The sequence below is a fragment of the Punica granatum genome, chromosome 8, assembly GCF_007655135.1.
Source record: "Punica granatum isolate Tunisia-2019 chromosome 8, ASM765513v2, whole genome shotgun sequence".
Taxonomy (NCBI): Eukaryota; Viridiplantae; Streptophyta; class Magnoliopsida; order Myrtales; family Lythraceae; genus Punica; species Punica granatum.
In genome coordinates, this window is record NC_045134.1 from 19,006,256 (window position 1) to 19,025,722 (window position 19,467).

Consider the following 19,467-nt stretch of genomic DNA (forward strand, 5'->3'; position numbering starts at 1 on the left):
ACAGTTTTCTTGTCATCCACCTAAAGGGCAAAGAAATTGGTGTCAGTGCTGACTTCCATTCTATTAACCCATCCACAAGTCTCATACTGGACAAATTATGATTTTAGTAATTGCATTTAATCAAAGAGGTAACAGTCCATCGACAGAAAGAACTTGAATAGCCATACTGGTTGAGCTTGAATAGAAGAGTGACCCACCATCCCCATCCACTGCTTCCTGAGAAGAACTATATTTATATTTAATATAATACATTGCACGATATATCTATTTATGCTTTCTGTTTGGTATTATATTTACATTTACTATATTGTTTGGTTTTATGAACGATTATGAGGTTAGTGAGGAGGATAATGTTGAAGGATATGATGTAGATGGACAGGGGGATCATTTTGAATATGAATGTACTGAACAGGTTGATTCAGGGGTTTACTGGGATGAAGAATGTATATTTAATGACGATGTTGAAGGTCATTTAGGTGAAGAAGAATAGCATCCTGGCGATCGATCAGATTTTGAAAATGAGGAGCAGATAGTTGTTAGATTATCACAAACAACAACGGATATGGTCATCTCCAGCGATGAAGAGGAAGGCTATATTTCAGAAGAGTTAGTAGACAAGTGTATCTCTGATGATGACAAGAGTGAAGAGGAGTTGAGAAAGTACCCCGAGTTTGATGAGAATGCCACATTTGGGGAGGTTCAATTACAGTTACACATGTTATTCCCGAACTTAATTATGTTCAAGAAAGCTGTGACATATTATAATATATCAATAGGAAGGGTATTCAAGTTTGTGAAGAATGACAACGAAAGGGTTAGGGCAAAGTGTAGATCGGAAGGGTGCAAATGGGAGATCTTCTGTTTTTGGAGTAATGTGGTGAAAACTTTCAAAGTAAAGAAGTTCGTGGAGCCACATACTTGTGCTAGGGGGTTCAAAAACAAGCAAGCTAATAAGAAGTGGTTGGCTACTCAACTAGTTGATGAATTAAGATCATACCCGACGATGTCAGCACATGATACTTTTGAGTGGTTTAAAAGGTATAGAGGTATTCATGTAGATGACTATAAGATATACAGAGCAATGAGGTTGGCCAAAACAATTGTAGAGGGATTTGAGAAGTTGCACTATCATAAATTGTGGGACTACTGTGAGGAACTTAGGAGGCGGAATTCTAATTCTACATTTGGTTTGCAAGTAAATAGACCTACTCTAGAGTTGCCATGCCACCAACATTTGATAGGCTATACATTTGCTTTAATGCAAATGTTCAGGGGTTTAAAGCAGGATGCAAGGCCCTCATTGGGCTGGATGGGTGTTTTCTAAGGGGTATTACGGAGGACAATTACTGTCTGCTGTTGCTCAAGATGACAATCAACATTTCTATGTGATTGCAGTAGCTGTTGTTGAGCAAGAAAGCAGGGATACATGGAGTTGGTTTTTGACAAATTTGCTTGGGGATATTGGACAGTACAGTGACAATGGTTGGAACTTTATATCAAATCAACAGAAGGTACCTATCAACCAAGCAACTCTAATTTTTTAATATTAACTAAAACTAGAATTTTATATGACAATAAATATTCTTGCAGGGTTTGAAATTGGCTTTAGAGGAATTATGTCCTGGTGCTCCACATAGGAATTGTGTATTGCACATATGGAGGAACTTCTACAGCAAGTACAAGAACATGGACCTAACCAAGTAACTCTGGAAATGGGCAAGAAGTACTACAATGGTGGAGTTTGATCAGAATATGATGATAATGAAGAGAATGAATGAGGATGCATGGGCATAGCTGAAAAGATTCAAGTCCGACGCTTGGAGCAAAGCTGGATTTAGTGATTATCCTAAGAATGATAATCTACTAAACAATACTTGTGAGCAGTTTAACTCGAAGATTGTGAAGTTTAGAGGTAAGCCAATCATTATGATGCTTGAAGAAATTAGATGTTATTTGATGGGGAAGATGAATAAGCACAGATTGAGGGCAAATAGCTTTGTGGGTCCAATTTGTCTAGCAAGACAAAGTAGGCTAGACAAGTGTAGAAAAGATAGTTCATATTGGACCCCTGAATGGGTTGGTGATGCAGCGGGTTACAAATTTCAAGTATGGAAAAGGCCCCAATGTAAGGTGGTAGATTTAGGTGCTAGGACTTGCAGTTGTAGAATGTGGCAATTAACCCGGATACCAGACTTGCAGTTGTAGAATGTGGCAATTAACCGGGATACCATGTGCACATGCTATTGCTTGCATGGCTTACAATAATTTGGAACCCGAGAAGTATGTTCATTCTTGGTATTCCACCGAATGATGGAGAGCCACTTATGTCCCATACATTGAACCAATTACGGGTGAAAATGACTGGCACCGCACTGAACTGCCACCAATTGAGCCACCTGCATTTAAAAGACTGTCTGGAGGGCCTAAGCAAAAGAGAAGGCAATCTGAGGGTGAGGCAAGCAACTGTAGCAACTCCTCCAAGGCAACAAGAAAGTATGGTGAGACTCACTGCTCTAGATGTGGAGAGGCCGGGCACAACATTAGGAGATGTACGAAAGAAGCCACTAATGATGCTCCAAATAAGAGGGGGAACATAAGAACAACTAGGGGTCCTAATGCATCCGATTCACAGGTATAATAATTGTTTATTATGTTAACTATGATAAATCCAATTGGCTTTGTCTTATAAAAGCTCTTTTGCTCTTTTGGTAGGTTCGACCCCCATTAGGCCCCTTAGGCCCCTCAAGCCCCATTGTAGGGTCTCAAGACTCTATCATCCTCGGGTCTAGCGTACCTGTTTCAGCTTCACATTCTTTTGCTCAGGTTGATTTAATATACTTGAGTATTGAAATTATTTTTACTTAGGGAAGCTAACATATAAATCTTGTTTTTATAGGTTCAAAGAAGGCCTTTTAGCTCTGGAATGGGAATACCAGCAAATGAAGGTCCTAATTGGAGGCCTCTAACACCATTTAATCCATCTCCAAGTCCAAGCACATTTTCATTCAGGTTACCTGCAGCAGTGATGGGTAGAGGCAATTGTAGTACTCATGCTTATAGACCTCCTCCTATAAAGCCAACAGTGCTTCCACAAGTTTCAATAGCTTTAGCGTCAACTTCCCAGTCAAGCTCATCACAAGGATCAAACACTATCAGTCGAAGATCTTGAGGAGTTAATGGACATAGCAGTTTGTATAGTTTTGATTGTAGTTTCACCGAATTAAATGTCAACAAGAACTGCAATAGTTGTATGTTTATGGTTCTGTATTTTGTGGAAAAAGTTCATTTGATTATGTATTCTGTTGGAAAAGTGCATTATGTTATGTATTCTGTTGAAAAAGTAGCCATTTTGTTATGTATTATGTTGGAAAATTGCATTCTGTTATGTATTATATTGGAAAACTCTCTTTTGTTATGTATTCTGTTGAAAAAGTGCATTATGTTATGTATTCTGTTGGAAAACTCTCTTTTGTTATGTATTCTGTTGAAAAAATGCATTCTATTATGTATTCTGTTGGAAAACTCTCTTTTGTTATGTATTCTGTTGAAAAATTACATTTTGTTATGTATTCTATTGGTAAACTCTATTTTGTTATGTATTATGTTGAAAAAAATGCATTTTCTTATGTTTTATGTTAGAAAACTCTCTTTTGTTATGTATTTTGTTGAATAGGCAACAAGAAATGAATGGACATTCAGAATAGGCAACAATAATAGAAGGCCACGCAATGCCAAACATTGTATTATATTAGCAATAATAAAGTCATCTCAATACATAACAGAATCCTACAGTATCCCACTCACAATCCTACAGCATCTCATTCACACGAGGAAACAAGTTACCATATCCTAAGACAAACACAAACTAAGACTAAAACAAGGACAAAAATCAATATACCACATGCAATCTTTAGCATTTTGTTTTCCTGTTCATACAATTGAATTTTCTTCTTCATTTTCTTCATGAGCTTGTTATCTTCTCCAATTTGGGCTCTTATAGTCTGCTGCTCTTCAAGCTGCTCCTCATTATCAACCCATTCAAAGTATCCACAAGTAAGATCACTCTTTTCCATAATGGATAACCAAGGAAACGCCTACCATAGCTTTGTTTCTTGGTAGATGTTTGCAACATGAGCTTTCTTCCACACCCACAGAGATTGATTGATTCCTCAACTCGTGAAGAAGCTGTGCACTTTTGGACATATTGCTTTGTCCCACTCCATTGGCTTCCCTCACCTCCCATATCTGTTGTTCTGCTGATGCTTCTTCTTCTTCATAATTTTTCAGCAAATTCTCAGTAGCATCACATAATTTCTAGCAGCAAATTATCATCAGCAGCAAATTCACTTACAACATAAGCTAAATCTAGTTCACACAATCACCGGAAACACCGATAGTGCTGCCAGTGAAGAACAGATGATCCATTATCTTCCTCCATGATACCTGGCAATAGAGACCTGTGCTCATCTCGTTAATGAAATCCTCCAACAAGTACCCATAATCACTCTTTTTGGTCTCTCTTTCAAACTCTACGTAACTCACAGTTCAATCACACAAATCAAACGAAAAAGCAAGATCCACAGCCCCAAAGTCCACACCTTTTTCAAGTAATTAACTTGAGAATTGCAAAATCTACTATGTAGCGACAATGGCTGATGAATGCACGCGACGAAGAAAAAGCGGAGCAGCAATTACAAGACTTTACCTAGATCAGAGCAGTGAACACGGCAAAGGCCATGTACAGATCGATGATTTGAAGCAACAGTAACAATCAAGTCATACATCACACATAGAGAGAGAAAGAGAGACAAAGAGAGATCTAAGTATGGGAATTTTACCAGGATCAATGACCTTCAGGTTCTTCGGTGTTGCTAAATAAGCAGACCGGGGAGAATGGAACAGAGCTCAGGCAAATCAAGCACACAACAACAAATGTCACCTCTGGCCTCCCCACCCAGATGTGATAAACCCAAAAATAAACCTAAATTGCAGAAACCAATTAGGGTTTGATCGATTTGGGGAAATTTCGAGCGGGACACCGAGATGAGCAGGGGGCAAACGGTGATTTTCAAGGCAGAAACCAACAGCATTTGGGCAATGCTAACTAAACTGGTCCTCATTCGGGCGACGGATCGAACGACTTCGGCTCCCCCTGTAGCGGTTCGTCCCAATTGATTCTCACCGGAAAACGACCGACAATAACGATTGCGACTTCGGAAGATAAAAGTCGACACTCTTAATCGTAGAAATCTTGAGGCGTTTCGTCGAATTGGAAGTTGACACTCTTAATCGCAATATGTTCAATTAGGGTTGATTGAAGCAGGAGAAGCTCCAATTTGGGGAGAGAAGGAAATCCGGGGGGAGGGGGGGTGACGGCAACGGCCGTTGACGTTGGGATGTTATCCATCAGGGACCTGCATTTTTTCGAACGGAAGGATGAATTCGTACAAACGTTTGAAACGTTCGGATCAAATCGTACAAAGAATATCTTTCCGGGATGCTTTTGCTTTGACATGCATATTTCCGGGACCAAATTGTCCATTTTCACCCCAATTAATAGGCGCCAATGATCTTGAGGTTCAAGTAATAGATTAATTGGCCACACATACTGATCAAAATGAATAGCAATATTATTCTCAATTACTCTTCTTGAATCTTCATTGCTGCCAATTTAATTTGCTTGCGCTGTCTACTTCGTTTTATCTCACTTACCGGGCCATCAATATAGAAAGCAACTCACTTGCATGAGTTAAGTAATGTTGATTGCTCATTTTCCTAAATTCAACCCCATATCTTTCTTTCTTTCGTATCAAGCCATCAAATTCAATCCTTCAAAATTTCAACCTCAATTAAGTTGATAACTTAGGCTTTTATTCTTGGATATCGACCAAATCAAAATGATCATCTGGTCAACATTCGCAGGATTAAAATGATAACCTGGTCAACATTTGGAGGATTTGATCTATTTTAATTAATTGTATGTACGGCTAAGATGAGCTGATTTTGAAATTCTTTTGGAGGGTGTGAGAAGAAATCAAGAGAAAGGGACAAAGACGAAAGGTCAAAGTTTGTGGAAAAATATTAGTACTGTGTTTGGTTTCAAAGTAGGATTTTAAAATCAGATTTTGATTTTGAAAAAGAGTGGTATAAATAGGGTCCACGTTTGATTTTGTATGAGTTATTTTATTTTGTTGTTGAAAGAGAGTGGTATAAATGGAGCCCACTCTTTGACTTTGTATAAGTTATTTTGTTTTGTTGTGAGTAGAATTAGGTTAAAGTTGTGATTTTAAAATCACATTTGCAACCCAAACAAGCCATAGAATGACAAAAGAAAAGGATAGAAATGAAAAATAAAAATGAGAGACACATGGCCTCATGTGTTACAACAATGGACCTGCTATTGCGGGCCTCAAGATTATATATCATTTTGAGTTGAATCTATGCGTGTATGGTCCTCTGCGGTCATTTTGCTTGAGTTGAATCTGTGCGTCAAGTAACATTAGTGCATGGTAGCTTCCTCTGCAAAACAAGATAGAAAGTTAATGGGGGCAGGGCAAGAAGTTGGGGGATCTTACAGTTTAGCTTCACAGCGGCGGTTTCCTTTGGAAATGAGAGGATATATAAGAATCGGAGTTGGATCAACGTTGCCGTTTGAGCAGCAGTGAGCAAGGGTTTTCTTGATTTTTGTCCGGGCTGATCACTCTTATAGGCCAGTTTGATGCAAGCATATCCCTGAGAAGAACATCTAATCTGTGATGTCGTGGGGATGAAGTACTCTAGCTCTGCAGAACAGAAATCCTCCTTAAGTTTCTATAGAACCTTCTTTGAGTCTGTCATTGATTGCAACGGTAGCATTTGTGGCCGGAGATTCAGATTTATAGTGGTTGATAATAGTCTCTGCCGTTTACTTATCCTTTTCCTCTGAAGGTTCAATTTATATGGCCTGAAGTCTGAACTGCTACCGAACATTTCGTCATGATCAAAGGTGGAAAAGAGGGCCAGGATGACCTCTCGGGTGGAGGAAGAATCAGACAGACTAAGCCAATTGCTAGGGCACATGGTAGAACAGATTCTATCGTGCTTATCGTCAGCGAGGCTGTGAGAACCAGTGTCTTGTTCAGCAGGTGGAGGTACAAGCAGACCACACTTCCTGAGCTCGTATTCGATGATGACTGCACGCCTTCTTCCTTTGATGACGAGTCATCAGCGTTGGTAAATGTGATCAATCATGTCCTACTGTTTCACACGGGCCCAATATGCAAGTTCAGTCAGGGTCTCTCACCACTGTTTTTCACCTGTTCGGGAGGTCTCTCAATGGATTTCTTATCTGTCGAGGTTTAAAGTTAATGAATTGTAAGCAGAAATTTAGCTAATGCTGTCTGCTTCATAATTGACATTTCCTTTTGTTTGTTCCTGGTCTTGGTCTGCTTATAAGGCACTTGAGATGTTGCCCAATCTACGACTACAAAGCCTCAATGAAGAAATAGACTTTGACAGTGTTGAGGAGATTTGAACTGCTCTCTACCTCATGACACGGTTCCCGAATCTCGAGGAAGTGCGATTTTCCGTAAGTCCATATGCCTTGAGAATTCATGATACTGTTCTTGATGAATATGTTATGTTGCTACCACTCTTTCACACGTCATATGACCTGGAGTTTACTTTATGAACTCTGCGTAGGCTCAAGTTGGGGGACCAGAAACCGTGGATACAGTAAGCAACTTCTGGAAATGTAACCGTTCACCGTGTTCACTGTCACAGCTGAAGTTTGTATCTTTTACTGGGAATCAGGGCACTATGTTAGAGACGGGTTTCATCAAGTTCCAATTTTTGCAATTCCATATGCTGCAGAGGATGGAAATTAGAGCTGCAGGTGACAGTGGAGGCCCCCCAGCTGGAGACACACTTCTTGGCAATCGAGCGAGCCTGACCTCTAGCCAAGGTTTGCATTTGGGTGATCGCAGCCCTTAATTTTTTGCTTTTTGGGATCATTATTGGTCCCCAAACAGATTACTTCTGTGTTAATATATCAGTGACTAGTCTGTTTCTTATTAATAATGGGAGCTCCATGGATTTGTTAATTATGAAGACGTGGGAAATTAGGATCAGGACTTGTTCAGTGGAAGCTGTAAGTCGTGCATGGACATGATTAACCAGTGAATGTTGGTTTCATTCTGATGGCATTGACATCACTACACTATTCACAATGGTGATGTTAAAATCTGAATGTTGGAGGTTTTTCAGAGGATATTTACTTCAAAGATCCAAGTACAAATTGTTTGGCTCTTGTACAGAAAAGTTTGTCGATCAACATAGATGCTCGGATTCTGTTGGAGATGGATCAGAGCTGAAGTGTTGTTCTGCAGCAGACAAGGATCAGTGTTGCGGGTTGCTGTGCTGGAAGACAGACATGTTACATGTGTTTTATTTTTTCAATTATTCTTAGTTCCTGGTTTGTAGGAATGTTGGACGTGTGTATTAGGCAGTTTCCCAAATGTAATGATAGTTACTTACTGTCCTTTATGTTTCAGTTTTCCGAGTATGCAGTGTGTAGAACCTTGCAGACAAGTTAATGAAGTTCTTGTGTTTTTCTCTCTGTCCAGTTCATCTACTACTATCTGATTTATGTTTATTATCAGATTCTTTCACGAAATGACTTGTGTTCGAAACTCTCAAGCTCCAGAAATACCGGAGGAAGGTTAAACTCTCTAAATTGATGCGTGCAAGAGACTTATCATAGGATCCATCGAACAAATGCCAAGGCCTCTCGTCCCTTGTCATCAACTTCTTGTTCACATTGTGAAGCTTCTCGTCTTTGGAAGGGGAGCTCCATTACATACCATAATATGGAACCTTCGATAGTTGATGAACTACCAGCATACAACCACTTGTTCAGGAACTGGTCAGTGCAACTACCCTCGATGTATTACTCTCTGAAGTCCCCAGTGACGAACAAATAAGGCCAGGTTTCTTTGCCAATGTTTCCATGAAGAAATTGGACCAAACTAGATGGAATCTCGAAGCCGAAGAAGAAAAATGGTGCCAGTTCGAGATCAGAAGCTCTGCCACGAGTGCAAACAGTGAAGTGAGCCCAGTGATTATGAACAGCCCACCAAAGCTGTACACGCTGAGGCTAAGGTCCGTGTTGATTCTTGTGTCTTGGTCCATGGAGATTCTTGTGTCTTGGCACGATGAAATCTGCTGGCTAAGAAAGTTCTTCCTTTCGATGGCGTCCATCTTAGCTTTGTCTTGGGTGACCTTCAACACTGCCCTTGAGACATAGGAAACCAGCGGAGACCTCATAGGGAAGGCCTAAATTAAGAAAAAGGCATTTAAAAAGGTACGTAAAGGATGATTTTGGTGCCTAGGATGGGATTATTTATGTTTGCAGGAAGTGTAGTGGGCTAATTTCATGGAAATGCAAGAAAGAAAAACGTGTTTCCATGCGAGATATATATATATATATTGTGGGACTCAGTAAATTATATGTTGGTTTTATTGGAATTAGAGGTAATAGTGCATACTGCATAGAGATAGAGAAGTAGAACTCACGAAGGCGAACCCATCCGTCTTGTAGGTCGGTCCAATTATGGTGTACTTGTCACAGTACTTGGCAAGGAAAAGTTTGAGGTAGGGAGTCTCATCGAAGATCGCATCAACCCCACCGTTGCCACTTCCTTTCATCAGTGCTTTGTGGTACTTCTCCGGGGAGCTGTAAGAACGCAGCCTTGACTCGTCAAAGTTCATCTCTCGTATCAGAAGCTCTTTCACAAACGAGCTCTGGTATCCAACATAGTGCCGGTTCCTCACAAGGTCATGCACGTCAACAAACTTAGGTTGTAGCCGCTGTACGGTCAACAACGAGGCCAAGTTTGCTGTGTAACTCTGTGTTATGATCAGCACGACAAACAACCATATCACCAGCACCAGTCTTGTCAAGTTACTCATTATCCTCTCCCCTGTTAATTGATAATAATTTATTTTTCAATCATGTTCTGTGATATTTAAGGCATAAATACGAAGAAGTGAGATTGATTATTGCAGTGGCAAGAGGTATCGGGCTCGATCTTCACTAATGAGATTTACAATGCCACTTTATTTTACTTTACCCATTCTTCTACTACCCATGGTGATGGGTCTTTCCTTATAATCGAAAAAGAATAATATATGTGGCCCTACTCATATGGCAAATTCTTCAATGATGGAAAGTCTATTAATTACTATCAGATTTTCTTTTTTCTTTTCTTGGGTGAATTTTTGTTTTTTGGGTGAGTATATACTATTAGATATTCTATCAACTACGGTGGGCAAAAATGAGCGTAAGTTCTACGTACGAAAGTTCTAGTAGATACGTAAGTTATTAGAGGTAGAAATTAGAGAGAATCACCCACGGTGGGCAAAAACGAGCGTGGAGAAGGAAAACCAGAGACAGAGCCTGAATTGTTCGCCCGGGGACCCATTGAAGTCCTCATTCTTCTGGCGCTCGAGGACCCACACTATGAAGCCCTTGAATACGAAAGCCAGGCCAGTCGTTAACCAAAGGTTCCACTTGAGCGGCTTTAGGAAGATCCACATGTTCCTTCGCTTGTCATCTTTCATTGCCACCAACATCGACACGCCTGATTCTGAGTAGGGCAAAGCAAAGTCTACATAGTTGGACCGGTTTGCAATGATGGTCATATCTGCTACCACTGCATCAACTACCTGCAAATAACAGTACTTTGACAATAATCATCATAAATTAAATTATTAACAAAAGAAACAACCATGAGATTGATAAATTTGGGCCCTGGATAGTATATCGTATTCATACTCCCAATGTGATTTGGTAGAGCAAATCATCATAAGATCCAGCACTCTGGCGACTCGCGTTCATGAACGGCTTGAACTCGTAAGGAAGAGCGAAGGGCAACTCTTTCAACACCTCAAGAAACACATCATAAGAGAACCCAGAATAGGTTGGAACATCGGTTTGTGGGTCCCAAACAATCTTGAAGAACTCACTGAACCTTTGGGTGACTGGGACCCCGATCTTCATCTTCTTCCCTGTCACTGTGGGAATCACCCAACCCTTGGGCTGCTGTCGTGTTCCCCCGGGCCATATGGGTGGCATCAGGTTATCCTTGGAAGTTCGACACCCATTTTCTTTTTTGGTGAAGTTACTTACGTTAGACTTGGTTCGCTGTAATGTAATAAACATGGAATGTAATATGAATTAGGACTTGTTTGGTCACATAGAATATATTTCAATTTTTCTTGTAGGTTACCCTGCAGTAAGTTTGATTTCATTTTTATTAAATAAAACAGGGAAGAGATAAAAATATGAAGGCAACTTATAATTGGAGTTAAGTGCAATAGCTTTCTCTTTCGACCCTGAAATAATAGATTTTGGACTTGATTATTATCAATCAGTATCAAGTGTCAAAAAATAGGCCAAAATCCAAATAAGCCCCATAGAAATTTATAATAATATAAGAGCAAGATTTCTCGCGTCCATGTGGGATCACATGTCGTCATGCCCAGGGTTGAGTGCCACGGGAGAATAGAAATTAAAGAGATACAAGAGGTTCACTATTAAGAACCAAATTCAGAAACTCTTGGACCTAAGTCCATAATGTTAACAAATATGTCTTTATTAAATGGCCGTTACTTGTGACTCCAACACATTAATCATGGGGAAGGGCGGAAATTTTGAAATGGTTCTTTGGGCTCAAAGAAATGGTGATTTCAGAATTGGGGAAAGTCGCGACTGTAAGACCAACAACAAAGATGTTCAACGGAAAAAAAGAAAAAAGAAAAAGAACCTAAAAGAAGATACCTTACTGCAGAGTCCGTGTTTGGGGGTCCAATACCCTATGACCCATTCATTGTGCCCAACCACATTGAAGACTTCGAACTTAGAAGGACGGAGCTAACCGTTCACCAGCTGGAATCGTCCCATGAGTCCATTGACTGTTGAGTTTCGTATCCATCGTAGAATCTCTGGGCCCATCTCTGAGACTGCTAGGGCAGAAAGGTTCACTCCGTCTCCAGCTTTTGGCCTAGTCCTCCTCCGGTTTCGAGACTTGGAGGAATTCCACCACGCCATCTCGACTGCATTGGCTAATGCGGAAACGGTATCATACCCCCATAAGGCGAAGAGATTCAACTTCCTAGCCCCTGAAAATCATTTGCAGGGGCAAACAGCGTCATTCAGGAGATGGCTATATTTTTGTTATGGTCAAAGTCATGATAAAACGAGTTAATTAGGCAACTAGGTCTGTTGAAAATCAGCATCTATATTTACGAGGAAGTGTTTTTAATTTCCATGTGTTTATATGGGTTTAAACTCATTTCCAATCTAAATGCTCAAACTGTTAGGTATTGGAGCTCGGAGCCCAAGCCTCATACATTACAATTTATTTTATAATCCTTATTCTATCTGGGACATTCTCTTTGACCTCTCAAGCCCCCTTTCTTTCTCTTCCCTATTCGAGTCTAACTACGTTCAGGGCTCCTTATTCCATACTTAGGCGCCAGGTTTCCACTTTCAAACTCAAACTTATTGGAGGTGAGTTCCACGCTCCTGTCTGACGTAGTGTGAGAGTGCATGTGGGCATGGAGCATAATTAATCCGCTCTGATGTTGTCCCAAACTTTCATGGGTTTATACGGAATTAAAATCATCTCCAACCTAATACATCAAGCTGTTAGTGATGAAACCAAACTCAAACCCTCATGTAAAACGAATTGTTTTCTACTCCTTGTCCACCGTGGAGATATCTCTTTGACTCTCTTCCCAACAAATAGTTATAATAGATCAATTGGAACATATCATTGTAGAGAAAGTGTACTGATGGATGATCTCACCAATTAAGTATTTCTTCTTGAAGCGTTCCAGTCGCTTCGACATTGGGAGGTGAGGCCTCACCCCTATCACACCTTGCATGGACTCTTTCGCTCTATACCCAACTGGGTCGAGCAATGATGTCAACCCATCAGTCACAATCCACACAGTCTCATCATTCAGCATCCCTGCCTTATTCGCCTGCAAGAATAGCCGAGACCCGAGCGAAGCAGTCATGTGAACCAGGAAAACCCTTGTCTGCATTGTCATCAGCTTTATGAGCTCATTTAGTATATCAATGTCATGGGCTGATGGATGGATCACACTTCTGTAAGGTACCTGAGACAAACCACATATATTAACATCTCGATCTTATATATGTGTACATGTATCAGGGTGCAACATAATTTTGCACCAGAGAAACCGATATTTGCAAATTACCCTGGTGTCTATTTCTTGAAAGGCATTAGTGATGCATGGAATCAGGCCGTTGCCATATTCGGTGTCTTCATAGAGAGGAACAACCTCTTTCCAACCAAAGATTTGAACGACTGCAGCGATTGCCTTCACTTGGACACTATCATCGTATGTAGTTCGAACAAAGTAGATGTTCTGGGCTGGGGAGAGGGAAGGACTTGTGGCCGAGAATGATATGATAGGAACCTGGGCTCTAGCTCCAAGATCAATGACGAATTTGGCCTGCGAGGACCATTCCGGTCCAATTATGGCATACACTTGTTCATTTTCCATCAAATCTAAGGCTGCATACATATCGTGTAACAAAAAAGATTGCAACTTGTCAAATGTTGAAAAGTTTGCCCTAATATGACAATTTATTTTGCTTTTATTTATTAAGAAGGTTCTTTCCAAAACCGTGGGAAATTAAGAAGTAAAGATTTTGCTCGACAGGGACCTCGTTTTCTGACTTGCCACACAAATTGGTCAATAAGGGTCCGGAATCTGAATGTCCAATTTGATATAGTAAAATAAACTTGAATAAACTAACGTGAGTTACTTTAAGCGGTTCGACGCTTGTTCCTCTTAAATAAGGTCTTTGGTTCGAGTCTTGTACATAGAGAAAATTCACGCTGGGAGAGCTGTACCCCTTAGTGGGCCGACCTGGCTTTACTGGATTAGCTGGGATCAAATTGAGCTTTCAAATATCAGAGTGCACACCGAAAAAATAAACCTTGAATAAGATGGGATCTTTGGAGGATTGAGGAATTAGCCATATACAAATATCTAAGCACGAGATGTAGTTTAAAATTCATTGAAAACAATTTATGATCAAATCAAGTTGATGGCTTCGGTGGGGATCTAGTATCAGTGAATAAAATAAGGATAACTCATGATCTCATCTGAAAAAAATGTACCAAGATCTTGTGGCAATAATGTTAGTGACTTCTCAGGAAATAGAGATTACAAGGATTAGAAAGAATTCAGATTTAGAGTAATTTACTATTACTTTGGGTCATTGATCAGCGAGACTACGATAGTATACACCACTTACCTGCGGAAGCGGCTGCAACGACATCGTTCTGGGAATCCCTGGAGCAAAGAGACAACCTCGTACGGTAGCTTGCATGCTCAGCATAAAAATCGGACAGCGCCATGTCAATATGCCTCCCCACTCTAGAGTTCTTGTCTATCATGACACCCACTTTTACCATTTCTTTCTCCAATGCACCAACAAGAAGTTCGTCGGAACTACAAAAAAACGGGACGTAGAAGCAAATTGCCAAAAACTTATAGCTCCAACAGCCTATCGTCCCCATCGGTCGATCGAGTGAAAAGAGCTGGTTATGTAAGCAATTCCGTATTTTATCAAGATCAGTGTAATTGAAGAGTTGAGTATCGGAGAAATGTATCTATTTGTAGGCCTCCGCCTCCAAGAAGGTTTGAAATGAAATTTCTCGGAATTTTTTTTTTGGTGAATAAATTTCTAGGAAATTAGCTTCATAAGTAACTCGGTCAACTAAGCCATGGCTTGACTGACCATTATATTGTTCCAAGAAGGTTTGAAATGAAATTTCCCGGAAGTTTTTATTTTTTGGGTGAATATTTCCAGGAAATTAGCTTCATAAGGAAATCGGTCAACTAAGCCATCGCTTGACTGACCATTATATTTTTGACTATTCTGAGTGATTTCACAATCACTTCACTGCCGGCATCGGTCCCCAGTTGTAAGACTACCGCAGACCATTTGACATTCTAACGTTCAAAGAACCGATGGAATTTTTACGAAAAACCGGTATTTCCAATTTCTTTGTTCTTTTTTTTTTGTGGAGAGGTGTGTACTATCTTACATCTAAAAGTTTAATGGGTTTGACTAATCTAGAATTGAGTTAGACCGGCCCACTATAAAACTCTTCCTGTGTAGATTTTTTGCATCCGTAAGTATCGAACTAGAGATCTTATTTAAGGGAATAAACATAATAGTGCAGTTTTTTTTTCTTGTCTTTCTATCAAGCAGTTTTTTTTGGATGAAAGTACACTGCACCTTCAGTCGAGAAGGCCATGGAAAATTGGAACCCTGTAGCCGGGTCATCTATCATGGACCAAGTTTACGTGTCCCGTTGGGCAGTGTACTTATACTTAGGATAGTCTTAGCTATGACCATGTACAAATATTACCGAAATTTCTATACAAGGGACGAGCGTAAATCTTCAAATTCTATATTACAGTCTGTTGAATATCCACTTGGGTATTAATCCGTGTTCTTTTGGACTCGAATAGGATGGGAGCCGCCCAGGGGCGGATCCAGGACCCCTAATTTAATGGGTGCGGACAATGACCCTCTTATGATTTATAAAAAAATATAATTAATAGAATATTTAACAATAACACCAAAATAAAGTAAATAAGAAGATAACCGAAACCATCAAAATAATTAAGAGGTGTTTCTTAAACGTATAGAGAGAGAAATTTACTCTTTTTTTTTCTTTTTTGACAAAGAGGGAGAGATGGGTGAGAGAGGGGAAAAAGTTTTGACTTGGGGGAGAAGACAAAACGTTGGGGGGCTAGAGAAGGTGATGAGTGATAACCTTTTGAAGCTGAACCAAAAGATTTGCTTTCTTTCATATGTGAGAGAGGAAGGAATATAAGTGAGGTTGCCTTACATATAACACCCCACTTGTTTCTTATTTTTTCAAGAACAACAGGACTAAGATAGAAAATATATATAACTATAGGTGACACTCTTAATATATTTGAAAATTGAGTGGGGTCAAGTGACCCCACTATTATCAATGTAGATCCACCACCAGAGCCGCCACTATTCCGATTAAAGGCCAATAAACCACTTATGATTTCTCTAAGGGTTCAGGATACCGAGTCTCATGTCTTACTGAATCTTTTAAAGTCGGTCTTTGAATCAAATGTCCGATTTCAGAGGCCATGTTACGATCCCGAGGCTCACAAGCCAAGTTCTCACCGGAACTCATTATACTATCCTTGGTCTACTATTCAACTTGCCATTTTTAACTGAAGTCCAATTGTTCCTCTATGCCTCAAACCCACATAGATCCACCATGTAAACTTTAAGATAAATAAATGCCCTAAAAGGACGAAGATCTATCAAACAGGCCTGGAATGGGCCGAGTGAGTTGGGGAGCTTCCCATGGGCCAAGTGGGCTGGACAAGGCCCAATGGATCAAGTGGATCGGTGAGAGCCCTACAGGTCAAAATGGACCAAAGGAAAGCTCAATAGGCCGAGTGGACCAAAACTTAATGGGCTTATGGCCCAAAAGAAATGAAATGGGTCTAGGCTACTATCTTAGAAAAATCTGAGTTTATTTTTTGATGACAATGAAGACTAATGGGCCTAGTTCAATGAAATAGACTAATGGGCTTATGTGGGCGACGTCGAATGGTCCGTGATGAGGACGACAAACAATAACTGGACGGCAGCGAGCTACCGATGGATGGCATCAACGGCGATTGACGTGTTGATGAATAATAATCATAAAAATTTAACGGCATGAAACGGCCGTCGATGGCGATGATAAATAACCGTAGTTGTTCATGTCGATGTTAGCACTACTTTGGTGGGGTCCCATAAGGCGTGCCAAAAGTTGTTTCGCATAGAATCACACAATCACACTTTCGGTACACGCGCTTGGCGGATCTCTTACGAGATTAGGGTATTGCATTTAGCAGTGGTTGCTCTTGGATTCGGTAACAGCATCAAATATCAGTAGGCTCACGAACCATAACTGGAAAAGAAAGGAGGGTGGAGGGTAGAACCAACTAAATTCACTGGATAAGATAACTCGCAATGAGTAAGAAAAGTCGTTTTGACTCACCACGCTCAAGAATGAATGATAAGAATCGGAGTTTTCGCCACTAAACAATTGACTTATTCAGATAAGAAAATAGAGGAAATTTCAATCGAAATATTTATCGATAGGTGTTTTTCATATATCCTCTTACAATGAGGTGAATAGCATATATGTAGAGGGAAAACACCTCCCTTGACTCTAGACCAGGAAACTGACATCGAAACTCCTCTAGATTACTTCCCTAAAATAGAATAAGGAAACAATCTGAAATAAGAAACTTAAAACTACTAACTCAAGCTAATATAGGAAATAATATCTAATTAAGAGAAACTATATTATAGAAATATAGAAAACTTAATATCTAATTGAGCTAAATTCTTGTTTCGGAGTCTTCTAGAATGCGCATTTAGATTCGAAAATTCGAATACGTGTTGAGCTGTAATTTGAAACACATCAGTGGCCTTACAAGAAAACAACTTCAAAATGTAATATAAAATCACTCGAGTATTGATTATCTTTGGAACTTGAAGATCATGGAGCGAGACCTTGAAATAATAAAGATAATAAAGATATATAAATTTAGATTTTGGCACGTATATTGATTGAGTTTTACATAAAATTAGGCAATCAAAAAAGAATTTGACATACAAAAATTAATTGAGCGTCATTTCTTTTAATTTTAGTACGTTCTTATTGAATTAATTTCCTGATCACCCCGTCGATGTTTGAGAGAGCATGCCACGAAACGAATGGTCTCCAAATGAGAAACAATTCCATGGCCCCTTGAATTGTAGAATTGTAACCACTACCTTTGAATCTTGAATTGTAGAATGGTAACCACTACCTTTGAATCCCATGAACGAGATGACTTTGGGAACGGAAACACCTATAGGGTTCGAATGCCTTGATTCAAGTTAAAAAGACACTCGAATTTAGGAAAAGAATACTTTTATGGTTGAAGTGGTGTGTAGAAGCTCCAATGCTACATATGCCCTATTAATAGGCGCCAATGATCTTGATGTTCAAGCAATAGATTAATTGGCCACACAAAATGATCAAAATGAATAGCAATAATATTCTCAATTACTCCTCTTCAATCTTCATTGCTGTCAATTTAATTTGCTTGCGCCGTCCACTTCGTTTTATCTTACTTACCGGGCCATCAATATAGAAAGCAACTCCCATGCATAAGTTAAATAATGTTGATTGCTCATTTTCCTAAGTTCAGCCCCATATCTTTCTTTCTTTCATTTCAATCCTTCAAAATTTCAGCCTCAATTAAGATGATAACTTAGGCTTTTATTCTTGGATATCTACCAAATCAAAATGTGGTCAACATTCGCAGGATCAAAATGATAACCTGGCCAACATTTGCAGGATTTGATCTATTTTAATTAATTCTATGTATGGCTAGGATGAGCTGATTTTGAAATTCTTTTGGAGAGTGTGAGAAGAAATCAAGAGAAAGGGACAAAGAAGAAAAAGTCAAAGTTTGTGGAAAAATATTAGAAATGACAAAAGAAAAGGATAGAAATGAAAAATAAAAATGAGAGACACATGGCCTCATGTGTTACAATGGACCTGCATCCGCAGTCCTCATTATTATCAATCATTTAGAGTTGAATCTATGAGTGTATGGTCCCCTGCGGTCATTTTGAGTTGAATTTGCGCGTCAAGAAACGTTAGTGTATGGTAGCATCCTCTGAAAAACACGAGAGAAAATTAATGGGGGCAGGGCAAGAAGTTGGGGGATCTTAGAGTTTAGCTTTGCGGCCGCGGTTTCCTTTGGAAATGAGAGGATAGATAAGAATTGGAGTTGGATCAACAATGCCGTTTGAGCAGCAGTGAGCAAGGGTTTTCTTGATTTTTCTCCGGGCTGATCACTCTCATAGGCCAGTCTGATGCAAGAATATCACAGAGAAGAACATCTAATCTCACGGGGTTGATGTACGCTAGCTCTGCAGAACAGACATCCTCTTTAGGTTTCTATAGAACCTTCTTTGAGTCTGACATTGATTGCAACAGTAGCATTTGTGGCAGGAGATTCGGATTTATTGTGGTTGATAATAGTCTCTGCCGTTTACTTATCCTTTTCCTCTGCAGGTTCAAGTCTGAACTGCTACCGAATATTTCGTTATGATCAAAGGTGGAAAAGGGGGCCAGGATGACCTCTCAGGTGGAGGAAGAATCAAACAGACTACGCCAATTGCCGGGGCACATGGTAGAACAGATTCTATCGCGCTTATCGATCAGCGAGGCTGTGAGAACCAGTCTCTTGTTCAGCAGGTGGAGGTACTAGTGGACCACACTTCCCGAGCTCGTATTCGATGATGACTGCACGCCTTCTTCTTTTGATGACGAG

General features: G+C 39.8%; 2 protein-coding genes across 2 annotated transcripts; one reads left to right on the plus strand and one right to left on the minus strand.

The window, feature by feature from the left end:
- Positions 1 to 562: 562 nt before the first annotated feature.
- Positions 563 to 1,704, plus strand: LOC116188805. The gene is made up of 3 exons (XM_031518276.1): positions 563 to 1,195; positions 1,326 to 1,511; positions 1,591 to 1,704. Exons 1-3 carry the CDS (start codon positions 563 to 565, stop codon positions 1,702 to 1,704), a joined length of 933 nt encoding a protein of 310 aa, XP_031374136.1.
- A 7,800-nt stretch (positions 1,705 to 9,504) lies between these two features.
- On the minus strand, positions 9,505 to 14,514 carry LOC116188806 (glutamate receptor 2.8-like). Its single transcript, XM_031518277.1, has 8 exons — positions 14,336 to 14,514; positions 13,267 to 13,586; positions 12,849 to 13,164; positions 12,023 to 12,159; positions 11,819 to 11,911; positions 10,826 to 11,182; positions 10,392 to 10,716; positions 9,505 to 9,959 (listed from the first exon to the last, which is right to left on the minus strand). The coding sequence occupies exons 1-8, from the start codon at positions 14,493 to 14,495 to the stop codon at positions 9,505 to 9,507; spliced, it is 2,163 nt and encodes a 720-aa protein (XP_031374137.1). The 5' UTR covers positions 14,496 to 14,514.
- Between the last annotated feature and the right edge of the window lie 4,953 nt (positions 14,515 to 19,467).

Coding starts and splice junctions, on each gene's coding strand:
- LOC116188805 (XM_031518276.1), top strand. CDS start 563: ATGGTCATCTCCAGCGATGAAGAGGAAGGCTATATTTCAGAAGAGTTA. Junction 1,196..1,325: donor ATTCTACATTTGGTTTGCAA/GTAAATAGACCT, acceptor GTGTTTTCTAAG/GGGTATTACGGAGGACAATT. Junction 1,512..1,590: donor TTATATCAAATCAACAGAAG/GTACCTATCAAC, acceptor ATATTCTTGCAG/GGTTTGAAATTGGCTTTAGA.
- LOC116188806 (XM_031518277.1), bottom strand. CDS start 14,495: ATGGTAAAAGTGGGTGTCATGATAGACAAGAACTCTAGAGTGGGGAGG. Junction 11,912..12,022: donor GGCCAAAAGCTGGAGACGGA/GTGAACCTTTCT, acceptor GTGAACGGTTAG/CTCCGTCCTTCTAAGTTCGA. Junction 11,183..11,818: donor AACACGGACTCTGCAGTAAG/GTATCTTCTTTT, acceptor ATTACATTACAG/CGAACCAAGTCTAACGTAAG.